The sequence below is a fragment of the Mixophyes fleayi genome, chromosome 1 (genome assembly GCF_038048845.1).
Source record: "Mixophyes fleayi isolate aMixFle1 chromosome 1, aMixFle1.hap1, whole genome shotgun sequence".
NCBI lineage: Eukaryota > Metazoa > Chordata > Amphibia > Anura > Limnodynastidae > Mixophyes > Mixophyes fleayi.
The window spans coordinates 209,724,438-209,737,191 of record NC_134402.1 but is presented as its reverse complement, the minus strand read 5'-3'; the positions used below and the strand labels follow the sequence as shown (position 1 = coordinate 209,737,191).

The window sequence follows — 12,754 nt, the reverse complement described above, 5'->3', positions numbered from 1 at the left end:
TGGGCATGGCACAGCGGCGGTTCTCACTTCCAGCAGCTGCAGCCATATTATATATATATATATATATATATATATATATATATATATATATATATATATATATATATATATATAGGCTGAGCGGCGGTGAGCAGAGGCGGACATGTTAGGAGAGGGGAGTGCACCTCCCCCTCTCTCTCTCCCTAATGGCGCGAACTGCGGCCATCTTGGATCCGGAGCACACACACATCAGTGCATGCTGTTCCAGACTTCTGCCTCTCATCACTGGGTAATGTAGTATCGTTTTTAATTCTGTTTTTAAACGATTGTCAGCCTGTTTGCCACAGTCAGGATCTTTATTTCAGGACCCTATGACTGCTGTATATATTATAGGATTACCTATTGGACAATGTGGTAGTTTCCTATCCTCCTGTGACATATTTTGTTTTTTGGGCTGATGTACATTAATATGGGAATACATATCTGTATAATATTCCATATGGTGACTGTGGATGGACTTTTTCCATAAGTCTGGTAAAGGGCCTTTCGTGTATATACACAATCCCTTTTGCTACGTATAGCCTGTATTCCCTAGTATTGTGGTTAACTTTTATACAGTTTTCCAAATATGCGTTATGTCTGAGGAATTACATGAGGGGTAATAAACACGCTGTTTTATATTCTCTGCGTTATTTATGTGGCACAAAAATAATATACAGTGTTATCCCGTGGTAGGCGGGTTGGTCTGTATTGCATTGTGTATATGTGTGTGTAAACCCTAATAGCACACATATATATATATATTACCTGTTTAAAAGATAGACCAGATTTATTCTGTGTCTTTTTTTCTTGCTGTTGTATCAGGTTACAATAGGTGAGTCTTCCAGGAGTAGAATACTCGCTGGTTGGCATACTCCAAAAATCTATGTGTGTGTCTATATATGTGTATATATATATATATATATATATATATATATATATATATATATATATTACCTGTTACTTTGCTTACCATTTCCTTATGTTTTCTAATGGATCAACTGGGAAATAGGAGTGACATTATATATGTGCGAAATGTAATTTTTTAAATTCTCTTTTCCACAGCTTAGCCCGATTGCCTCGGCACAGACTGCGGAGCTAGGGTCTACAAATAGGGTGCTCCCATTTCGGTGTCGGCTGTTTTGCAGAAACAGGTCTGGTCTAAATCACTGTCGCTTCTGGTGGCCGAACACATTAAGGTGATTTTTAAGTTTGAAATGGTACGTGAGTATACCCTTTTTCATGCTTCTACACACGTTTACACTGTGCTGGTTAAGCACCCACACAGCTTATATCTGTCCGCTAACACAGAAGCGGCATTACGCTGTTCAGGTATAAAACCATCTGCACAGAGATGCTGTTGTTCACCATCTTCCACAGATGGAGAGGATTTTATCTTGGACTGTTGCCACAGTCAGAATAAGGATGTTGTTCATTCCTCACCAGAGGATGTCTATTTCCATCTTGTTTTACTATCAAGAGGAATGTTCTTGCTGATTACACTTACGAGGTGGATAATCCCAGCTTAAATCCCAGTTTTCGCATTTGCAAGACTTAGTCTATCCTTGGTTTTTAATTTTCAACCTAAGCCTTAGTGACACCCTAGTTGGGAAAAATGTTTCTCCTCATATCTTAGACTCGGTGTCTGTCTTTTGTCAAAGACCAGGTAGACAGTAATAGACTGGCTATGTTTTTCACCTCCCATAACTCTCCAGAGTCAATACAAGGGAGGTCCCTGTTGGTGACAATCCTGTGGCTCCTCTGTTCTCTTGTTCTGCTGTCCCCAGCGGGAGCAGACAAAGAAGTCCTCCTACGCAGAGCAGGGGCTGGTAACTGGTTTTATCTAGCGGCTCTCGGACAGAAGTGCTCTAGCCTTTATTCTCATTAAGGGTTAATGGGGTGGTTTGTATTCAGCCAACAGCATCATAGCTGCTAGGCATACAGCTATGAAGCTATGATACCTATAGTTAGCCACATGCTTACAGCACTTTGTTCCAATATCGGAACTCTCAATTTGTACTATTACAAATGAGTATCCAAAGGCTTCTGGCGGTAGGTGTGCTTTCTTTGTTTTATGTCAGCGACACCAGGCCATGATGTTTACGTGTTCCATCCGTTGATCCTCTCTGTTGATTTGAGGTCAGGGTGCCACATTCCGAGTCAGGCTTAGCCTTACAGGGGTGGTTATAGTTTTTGTGCTGTGGAAATCAGGTAAACATCCTTTGATTTGAGGACATTCCCCGAAGGTGGAAGTTATTTATTACAGCCAACTCTTAGCTTTCAGCTAGATGTTTTCAGCCAGAACATTATACTTGCAGCCTCTCAGCAAGAAGCAGGGTTGCAATATTGGGTTCACAGGTGATCACTTTGAGCCTACCCAGCTCTTCGTTCATTCTACCACGTTATAAGCGTTGGCTTATGCCTTATCTTCTAGTTCGGGGTTTTCAGTAGCTTACTACCAAAGAACACGCTCATCTCTTTTCTACACAGTTCCAAATTGCTCCTGGCAGAATTTCCTTTCAGTATCAGGAGTTTGTTTTGCAAAATAGGATACGAAGTTTCTACTTGTGTCTTTGGCTCTCCTTGTTCGTAACACTCCTTGTTCGTAACATCTCCCATGTCTCAACAGGGAGATTCTTATCAAGGAAGGCTGATTTTAGGGCTTTGGACGTGCATAGCACCCCTTTGCCTTAATTCACTAATTTACCTTTCGGGTGGTGCTTAGTCACATTGTTTTTATTAGTGAGTCAGTTGTTCTTCTTTTACAGAGGGTCAGAAAACCTCTAGAGATTCGGTCTCAAAATGCAGTGCTGTTGCATATTTGTAGCACTCATGCAATTCCCGTATCCTAATGCAGGATAGGGGTCCACCTGTGTATGGTCGGAGGGGTGTTCCTTGTGCCATCCTATGGGCCAAGCTAGACCAACTTATTATTATTATTATTGTTATTGAGGGCCGAATGCCTTAGCAATCAATCTTTTAACAGGTAGAGTGGGGCACCTCAGGGTAATACCTTTGTGCTCTCCTGGTTAGGTCATAGGGCTCTCTAAGAGGGAGCCCAGGTTCTTTTCACATGTTAACCTGTTTTCTCTATCGGCTCTCAATCTAATGTCCCTCAGTTGGATTTGTCCATAGCCAAGTCGGGTCTCCCTATAACTTAGAGGTGATTCACAGCTCCTATTTACTCGTGGGAGTTCAAGAGTTTCTAGGAGGGGGCGCATCCCAGCTAGTCTGGTGGTCCGCCGTATGTCTCGCAAAGCAGTGTTCTACTGTTTTAGGGGACTTGTGTTGTCGTCCCTCTTTTCCCGTTTTCAGAGCGGCCTCATCTCGAAGTTCGGCTCTTTTTGTTTTCATCATCTGGTTTGGCGCTGTGGCGTCGGATGGCTAACCTTTTCAGCTAGAGAATCCTTGCAGGGAGATGGTTGCTACCTTCAATTCAGCGGTAGAGATTCTTTCTCAGCTGTTTTCTTTGGGCTAGAAATTATATTCGATGGTGTAAATTTCTAGAATTTCACACGTCCCACTCAGGAATCTTTTAAAGAGTTTTCTTTACCAGCTGGCTTCTATGGGGTCTACGCCCTTCTTCTTTCAGCGTGCAGCTTCCGTGGCTCTCTGTGTAGCTCAGCGGAAGGTTGTTTTGCTTAAGTGGTTTTTTTATGCTCAGCCCACCCTTGGTTGGTTGTGGATTTCCAGGGAGTCTAGTTCTCGTCATCAGGAGGCTTGCTTTGGCCTCCGGTGAGACTCTGAATTAGTTAAACTGTTTGCTCATGAAATGAGTGCTCCCTTGTTTATCTCTGAATAGTTTAAGCACGGTATCAGTGCTCCCTTAGATATCTCTGAGTGGCTTAAGCTGTTGCATCAGTGTATATGGTGATCCTTTGTATATCATTGAGTGGATTGAGTTATTAGCTCAATGCAGGCTTTTCTCTTGGATGTCACATCTCGTAGGGGATCTGGGGCGAGAGTGTGTATGGCTCTTCCTCATTTTCTTTATCAGAAACTTAGTGGCGGTTTGAGACATAATTGGTTATGACCATTAGTGCCTGCATTCCACTGACGCAGAGATTGTAGTTCATCATTCTTGTGCCTCTTCTATTTGTGTAACGTTTCTCCGACGGGAGATAGTTTGTACTCTTATTCGCACAGTTCCTGTTTAGGAATTTAATGCCCATTTAGCCTCTCTAACGCTAAAGAGCATAGGGGGGACAGGGTCTAGGTGGTCTCTTGCCACTGCATCACGACCAACATTCTGTCTGTACCCCTCTGCAGGTTCCAGTGACTTTTACAGTGCACTTTCCAGGAGGGTTGCAGCTTGTTGTACGCCACAAAAGCGTCATTCAATGTCGCAGTTGTACAGAGTGGCAGCGTCTGTTTCTGCTGCATATTGTTTCTTTGTTGCATGCCTTTGCATTCACAAATGCAGGGTTTTGAACACAAAACATTGCGCACAGCCGTTCCAGAGCATTCCCGCCCTTGGATACAGCTTTGGTAGCTCTCCAAGGTAACGCAGTGTCCCCCAGTGGTAGGACAGAGAAAAGAGGATTTTTACTCACCGTAAAATCAGTTTCTCTTACTACACTGGGGGACACTGCGCGCCCTCCCTTGCTCTGAAAGTAGTGCTATCTTTGGTGTTGCTTTCTAACTTGCTTCTTCTCTCTTCCTGGCTTGGTTATACAAAACTGAAGTCGGCTACAGAGGAGGGGCATAGTGGGGGAGGAGTCAGGGGAACAAACAAGTTTATAAGTGCCTAACTCCAGTCCCACCTACTATACCCCAAGGTAACGCAGTGTCCCCCAGTGTAGTAAGAGACACTGATTTTACGGTGAGTAAAAATCTTCTTTTGTAGCAGCGGGTTCTTCCTTTTAGACCCACTTTTGCTTCAGCTTGGGTTGCTAAAGCCATGGAAGCATGGGCAGAGCAACTGGCACAGACCTTACAGGACCCAGAATGGATTACCCTAGCGTTACATTTAAAGGAGGCGTCAGGGTATATTTATGAGGCGGCTCAGAACAGCTTCTGTTTCCTCCTCTATTCAGGCTGCGTCTGTTTCAGCAAGAAGAACGTTATGGCTGAAATCCTGGGAAGGGGATTCTGAGTCAAAGAAATCCATGGAATCCATTCCTTTTTCTGCAGCAGGTCTGTTTGGCCCGTAATTAGATAATATGATTTCCCAGGCAATTAGGGGCAAGAGCACCTCTTTGCCGGTTTTCTCCGGTAGAGGCCGGACCCCACGGTTTAGCTCCTTTCGTCAGTCCTTTCGGGGAACATCCTTGCCCAGGGGACAGTCGTTTAAGGGTAGACAACCGAATTTTCGAGGCTCGTCTGTCAGAGGCAGGTCCTCGTTTGCAGCTAGGCGCCAGGCCTCCAAGACTCAGGAGAAGCCTGCATCCAGACTGCCACTCTATTCCCCAAGAGGTGGCGCTGGTGGGGGGACGTCTGTCTCTTTTCCAGGAACAGTGCGCAGCGTCACCCCAAGACCCTTGGATTCGGGGCATTATTTCAAGAGGGTACATGATAGATCTGATGGGGCCGATACCACAGTGCTTCTTTGTAACCTCACTACCCTGAGATCCCCAAAGAAGACAGGAAATGCAGGCCTGTGTCACCTCGTCTTTCGCAAAAGGTTATTTGCAGGGTCCCAGACAACCAGAAAAGAAAAGTTGTTTTTTTTTATTCAAATCTTTTTTTGGTCAAGAAGCTGGACGGGTCATTTCGACCCATTTTAAACCTAAAGAGCCTAAATGTGCACTTACGAGTGGACAAATTTTGAATGGAGTCCCTGAGGTCGGTGATAAACGGCCTAGAGAAGGATCAGTTTATGGCATCCATAGACATATAAGATGCATACCTCCACATTCCCATTTGGAGCAATCATCAGTCCCTCCTGAGGTTCACAGTGGGGAACTTCCACTATCGCTTCCGGGCTCTTCTTTTCAGCCTCTCCACAGCGCCAAGGGTCTTCATGAAGATCATGTCGGTGATGGCAGCGTGTCTTCACCTAGAGGGAGTTCAGGTCGTCCCTTATTTAGACGATCTATTCATCAAATCCTCCTCAGAGATTTGCTTACGTCAGCACTTACCACTCACCATAGCGGTCCTCGAGAGCCATGGGTGGTTGATAAATTTGATCCCAGATGGTTCCGTGTCCGCGCATGGTCTTCCTAGGGCTCATCATGGATACTAGTCGGCAGAAGGTGTTCCTGCCTACGGAGAAGATCAGTTCAATCCGGGCCATAACAACTCAGGTCTTGTCCTCTCCCAATCCCTCAATTCATTTGTGCATGCGGCTGCTTGGGAAGATGGTGGCCTCCTTCGAAATGATCCCCTTCGGTCGGGCTCATTCTCGATGCTTCCAGTGGGATCTGTTACAGAAATGTTCAGGATCCCACCTACGCTTGGATCTCCAGAGGATCTCGCTGTCTCCGGGAGCGAGAGAATCGCTCCAGTGGTGGCTGATTCAGGATCACATGTCGGTGGGCAGGTCTTTCGCTCCATGGTCATGGATCATAGCCACAACAGACGCCAGTCTAAGAGGTTGGGGGGCGGTAATCCTGCACCCCCGGCTCTGGGACTTTGGTCTGTTCAGGAATCAGCCTTATTAAATGCGATGGAGTTGAGGGCAATTCTTTTAGCTCTTCATGGGGCATAGACCCTCCTTCGGGGCCACCCTGTCAGAGTTCAGTCCAACAATGCCACGGCCGTGGCATATGTCAACAGGCAGGGAGGAACCAGGAGTGCAGCCGCAATGGAAATTGCAGCTCAGATTTTTGCTTGGGCAGAACAGTATGTTCCAGCAATCTCGGCAGTGTTCATTCCAGGAATAAAGAATTGGGAGGCCGACTACCTAAGTCGAAATCAAATGATGCCTGGGGAATGGTCACTCCATCCGGAAGTATTTCAGTCTCTAGTTCAGATATGGGGTCTTCCGGATATAGATCTTATTGCCTCCAGACACAACAAGAAGGTTCACAGCGGTAGCAGTGGACGTAATGACGATGTCATGGGAATTAAGGTTGGGATACCTGTTTCCTCCGATTCCCATGCTTCCTCGCGTGCTCAGACGAGTAAGGCAGGGCGGTCTGCCGGTAATTCTAATAGCTCCCTCATGGCCGCGTCGAGTGTGGTACGCGGACATAATCTCAATGGCGGAAGGACAGGGATTTCGTCTTCCGTCTCGAGACGACCTTCTTCTTCAAGGTCCCTTTCGTCACCAGAATTTACCTCAGCTCAGTTTAACAGTGTGGCTGTTGAAGCCAGCCTCTGGAGCGCTAGGGGTCTTTCCTCCAGTGTAGTGAACACTATGATGCGAGCTCGAAAGCCAGTTTAAGCTCGCATCTATCATCGGATTTGTCGAGCCTATATCAGATGGCACGAAAATAGGACATGTCACACGTCTTCCTTTCGTCTCCCTCGCTTATTGGCTTTTCTTCAGGATGGGCTGGAAGCAGGGCTTCGTCTAGGTTCCCTAAAAGTTCAGGTATCAGCACTTTCAGGCTTCTTTCACCTGAAATTAGCGGATTTGCCAGATATCAAGAATTTTCTTCACGGAGTCTTACATATTCAGCCTCCCTATGTTCCGCCTACAGCACCATGGGATCTTAACCTGGTACTGGACATGCTTAAAGGGCCTCCTTTTGAGCCTTTACTTGAGGCAGATTTTAGGTGTTTGACCTAGAATGTTGTTTTCTTGCATCGGCACGTAGGGTGTCGGAATTGGGAGTTCTGTCTTGCTGGGAACCATATCTGGACTTTCACGAGGACAGAGCGGTTTTGAAAACACTCCCCTCTTTTGTTCCAAAAGTAGTGTCCTCCTCCTTCCGTTTGAACCAGGAAATTGTAGTTCCATTTTTTTCATCTACTTCCCATTCTGATCTGCAGTCTATGGAAAAGTTAGATGTGGTTAGGGCGCTCTGTATTTATGTCAAAAGAACATTTTAAATTAGACGAACCGATTATCTGTTTGTTCTCTATGATTCTAACAAAAGAGGCTGGCCAGCCTCTAAACAGTCCATTGTAAGATGGATTACGGCAACTATTAAGCAAGCTTACATAAGGGCTAACTTTCCTGTACCAGAGAGACTAACGACCAATTCCACCAGATCGGTAGGGGCGTCGTGGGCAGCAAGAAATGGGGCTTCTGCCGACCAGCTTTGCAGGGCAGCCACCTGGTCTTATGTCCACACATTTACCAAATTCTATCAATTTAATGTATTCGCATCCGTGGATGCAAATTTCGCTCGTAGTGCTCTACGAGCGGGGCTTTCAGAGCGGTCCCACCCTTAGGGGGCTGCTTTAGAACGTCCCCATGGTAAGCAGTGTCTCCCAGACTGGATGAAAGAGAAGAGGATTTATATACTTGCGTTAAATCCTTTTCTCTGATTCCGTCTGGGGGACACTGCGATCCCTCCCTTCTGCCTTTTCTCTGTATGCTCTTGGTTGATTGACCTTTCGCCTTGCGGCTTTTTGAATTAACTGAGGAGGAAGAGGCGGGGGATTGTAGAGGGGAGGGGTCTGTCAGCAGTGCTAAAGATTAACTAGCTAGGTGCCAACTCCCGTGCTCTCCTCCACAACCCATGGTAAGCAGTGTCCCCCAGACGGAATCAGAGAAACGGTTTTAACGTTTGTATATAAATCCTCCCTTTTTTTTTTTTCTTTTTTTTTATAGAAATTGGAACGAACCAAATGAGTAAATATTTTTGAGATACCGAATGATTTATTTACGGCTGTCTTCGAAAGAGGATTACTGATAGCTAGGCATTGCAGGAGGATTGTTTAGATAGCTGGACCATTACTCCTCCTCTACAAATGATTGTACACTGTTCAAACAGTATAATATAGCAGTCCAATATGAGATTTATCCATACGCTTAAATACATTTGTACAGTCAAATCTAAAATAGCATCTACTCTGGGCAAATTGCCGAATTCGACAGTGCGCCATTAATATGGAAGTATGCTAACTGCATACATGGTCTAAAACGACCTAATGGGCCATCAAAATCACATAATGTATGAGCACTTTTTATTCTATGTGTTGTCCTAAACTACTTTGTATGATAACTTGTGTGCAGCTATAACAGTAAGGGACCACAACATTGATCTCTGTTCTGGGTGCCATCTTACTTAAAGTTGGCTGTGGCTAATTGCCACTGAGATGTGTTTTGTTATGGTTTATTTTGGGATTTTGGCTTTCTAGGCTCAGTAAAGTTAGAGGCCCCTCTCTTTGCTTATTATTAAAATTTGTAACAGACACCTGTCGAAGTCAGCAAATTGGATAAAGTCATTTCAATTAAAATCGAGCAAACTTGGTTGTCTTTGTAGTTGTGTTGCAACTACCATTAATGTGTACTATTTTACAAGTGAGCTTGTTTGTGCGAATATGTAAAAAGACTAAATTCTGTGGGTGCCACGTGTTGTGGCTGCGTACGCACTTTTACGTTGTAACGTGCCATTTTACGCCGTAGCGTACCGTACGCAGCCACAAAACGTGGCACCCACAGAATTTAGTCTTTTTACATACATTCGCACAAACAAGCTCACTTGTAAAATAGTACACATTAATGGTAGTTGCAACAGTCATTTATGTCGAAATACAGTAGTATTTATGTTTTATATTATTTATATTAAGTTATATGCATATTAGTGAAATATATGGAACAGGTTGAAGGAATCATATCATGTGTGGTATCATAATAAACCTTTTAACATTTGCTACTGTTCGGTTCACTCTGCGAAGGAATTGCAGAGTGCATACGCAAGTTATGAATGATAGGGAATTATGAACTACTTAAGACTAGGGAATCTTGGCGGGAAGAGCAGAGCATACCCCCTGGAGAGATGACCCCCTCCTTTGGATTCTTTAGGATGAACCAGCCAATGATTGACAACCCCTTGGACCTTCCTGAAACCTGGACCAATAGAAGCAAGCTATACCATCTCCATTGTATTACTGTATTCCTATGTGCATATAAGCAGCAGCTTCACATCTAGTGTTCAGACATCTTGTCCCCAGACTTTAGGATTGAATGACTGTACACTGGATCCAGAGCGCCTGCGATAAGTAACGGCTGTACTTATTATCACTTCGCTTGAATATATTATACTACTTTTTGCGAATAAATCTTTGTGCGTTGGAAACACAAATCGAGGTTCGACAATCGTTATTGGTTAGCGACAATAGGAACTTAACAATTTGGGGGCTCGTGAGCTTTGCAGGTTTCGTTGCCAGACGATACGCAAGACCAATGGATTTCGGTTCCGCAACAAAGGGTGGAGACGCGTCCTAAACGGGTAAGAACGCAATGTGTTCAAAACCTGAATTTTACTCTGTGTTGTGAAACCGAATGTCCGTTTTGCATTGTCTAGGGCACGCTAACTAGAACCTAGGGACAAAAGAGAAAACTGTTTCTCTTTACTGTCATTGTGCGTTTTAATTATTGCATTGCTTAGCGTATGTGTATTTCCTGCTGTGCGTACGCGAACTTCCGGTAGATTTTCCACGTGGTTAAACAATCGTTTTGATAGTTATTATATGTGCATAGTATAATTACTTGTGGAAACCTCTGAGACATTATTACTGTTGTTGGGAACTTTTGATTTTCTGCGCAGAAAAGGTGTATAGTGTGTGATTTTGTAACGTAGATACACTGTTACTATTCATTGTGCTCAGTTGCTGTCTGACGAGGCGGGTTGCCCAACTGAAGGACGGTATACAGGGCAGGTATACCAAAGGCTAAAACCGGGTTTTCGCAAAGCGCTACCAATAGATCGCAAGGTTTGCTAATAACTAGTATTGGTAGGCAGTGCGATCTTAACGCACGACAACCGTTAGTGCGAATTGGTGAAGCAGCTAGGAGGAATTCTATTGGAAAGGCTGGTTGATTGTATCGACTTTGTTCTCCCAGTTATAATAAACTCCACAGATTTTTTGTGATTTAGCCAGGGTATCCAGGAGCTGATAGCCCTTGGGTCCCACAGTGATATTGTCTGTGTGGACGCGGCTTGAACAAATACGTCCACGGCCAGTAAGAGATCTCTAGCGGTAGAGTGTTTGTAGCAAAGGGTTGAAAGTGTTTGTGGAAGTGTGGTCTGCATAGATTGGTGTTGTTCAACATGGGTGCTAAGCATACGCTAGAGTAGAGATGGCCAGTGTACTGCCTAAGGAAGGTCCTATTGGTTCAGCGAGATTTCTCATGTGTAAGAAATATGGTGCATACGCAACTGCGTATTGCGACACGTGGGTCAAGATGACCAAAGATTGTGATAGGCCTTTCCCAACAATAGGAAGTTTTAATGCAGAGCTACTAAATACTGTAAAAGATAAAGTATGGTTGATTAAGTCAACGAAAAAGAGAAATAGACATAATGATTGTTTAAAATTGTGGCAAATGGAAGGTAACACGTGGCAGAGCAACGAATGCACAGCGGAAGTAGGTGTGGCGAAAAGCACGTGCAGGGCGGAAGTAGCCGTTGAGAAGCGTGGCGGACTCGACGCAAGCGTGCCCCCGCCACCTTGTGGCGGGAGGAGTAAGTACAGCCGTTATTAAAACTAAAAAAAGAGAAATTGCTAAGTTGTATCCTGTTTTAAGCCAGTTTAAAACAAGTGTATCAGAAGATGAACCCACTGTGATTTCGGCCATTGCACATGCTGTTAATATGCTAGAGGTTCAGCGTAAGTATGGGAAAGGAGCAATGGCTGAGATAGGTGAGAGTAGTGTGATCATTAGGAGTGATAGCGTTCTAAATCTTGAAACAGCAGATCCGGTAGTGACTTCTGAAAACAGTGAACCAGTGGGTGCGTACCCAGTCCGCACAATATCAGTTCCCAATGGGAAACTTGATAAGGATGGTGTAGTTCCTTTAAGAAATGTTACAATGCATTGTCCCTGGACTAGATCAGAATTACGTTCCATTATGACTGAATTCCCAGATCCTAGAAAAGAGTTGGCTAAATGTCAGAAGTTTGTTAAAGACTTAGGAAATGCACACGAACAAACCGATAAGGATTGGCGGGTAGTGTTGAGGGCGTGTCTTCCTCCCAATACTAACTTACAACAATTCATCAAAGATTGTTCGTTGGAGGAAGATGACACCTTGACGGATGAGATTAATCAAGAGAATATAGAACAAATTGTTAAACATTTAGCCATCTATTTTCCAGTAGTAACGAATTGGAGTAAAATTTTCACCATCAAGCAGAAAGATAGTGAGACAGCAGCAGATTACTTCATTAGAGCTATAGCAGCGATAACACGGTTCACTGGGATATCAAACATAGGTGAGGACCCACATCACAGAGAGGTAGCTGTAGGAGTATTAATGGATGGCCTTAGAGAAAATTTAAAGACGAGAGTACAAACCACATTACCTAATTGGAGAGGTATCACAGTAGATTCTCTTAGGGAGTCTGCTGTGGAGCATGACAAAAACCTTTTTAGGAAAAAGGAAGAGAAAAGTGATAGGTTAATGACGGCGAGTATACAGGCTCTAGAGGGGATGCATACACGACCACCAGCATACAACCCACATAATAAGAAACATAGAGTGATCAGATGTTTCAATTGTAATGAAGGACACTTTAGGAGGGATTGTAAAAAGGACAGATACAACCTTAGAGGTGGGACACATAGATATCCTCCATGGAAGAACTCACATAGACTAGAAGACTCACATCTACTCGCACATATTATAACAGCAAATATTGCGCGGGAAAATGATAGTCAGCGCTAGAGGTCAGG

General features: G+C 44.3%; 1 protein-coding gene across 5 annotated transcripts in view; it reads left to right on the top strand.

Annotated features, from left to right (window-relative positions):
* The window catches only part of LOC142149119 (heterogeneous nuclear ribonucleoprotein M-like), a 113,535-nt gene that overhangs the window by 52,237 nt on the left and 48,544 nt on the right, over window positions 1-12,754 (top strand). For 4 of the 5 annotated variants that reach the window (XR_012690860.1, XM_075204839.1, XM_075204840.1 and 1 more), the window contains exon 8: window positions 8,684-8,704. Coding sequence is in view for 4 of the 5 variants with exons in the window: in XM_075204839.1 (XP_075060940.1) it covers window positions 8,684-8,704 (21 nt within the window). In the remaining variant the exon portion in view is untranslated. Of the gene's footprint in view, window positions 1-8,683; window positions 8,705-12,396; window positions 12,429-12,754 lie in introns of all 5 variants that reach the window. The other variant, XM_075204841.1, reaches the window with a different exon arrangement.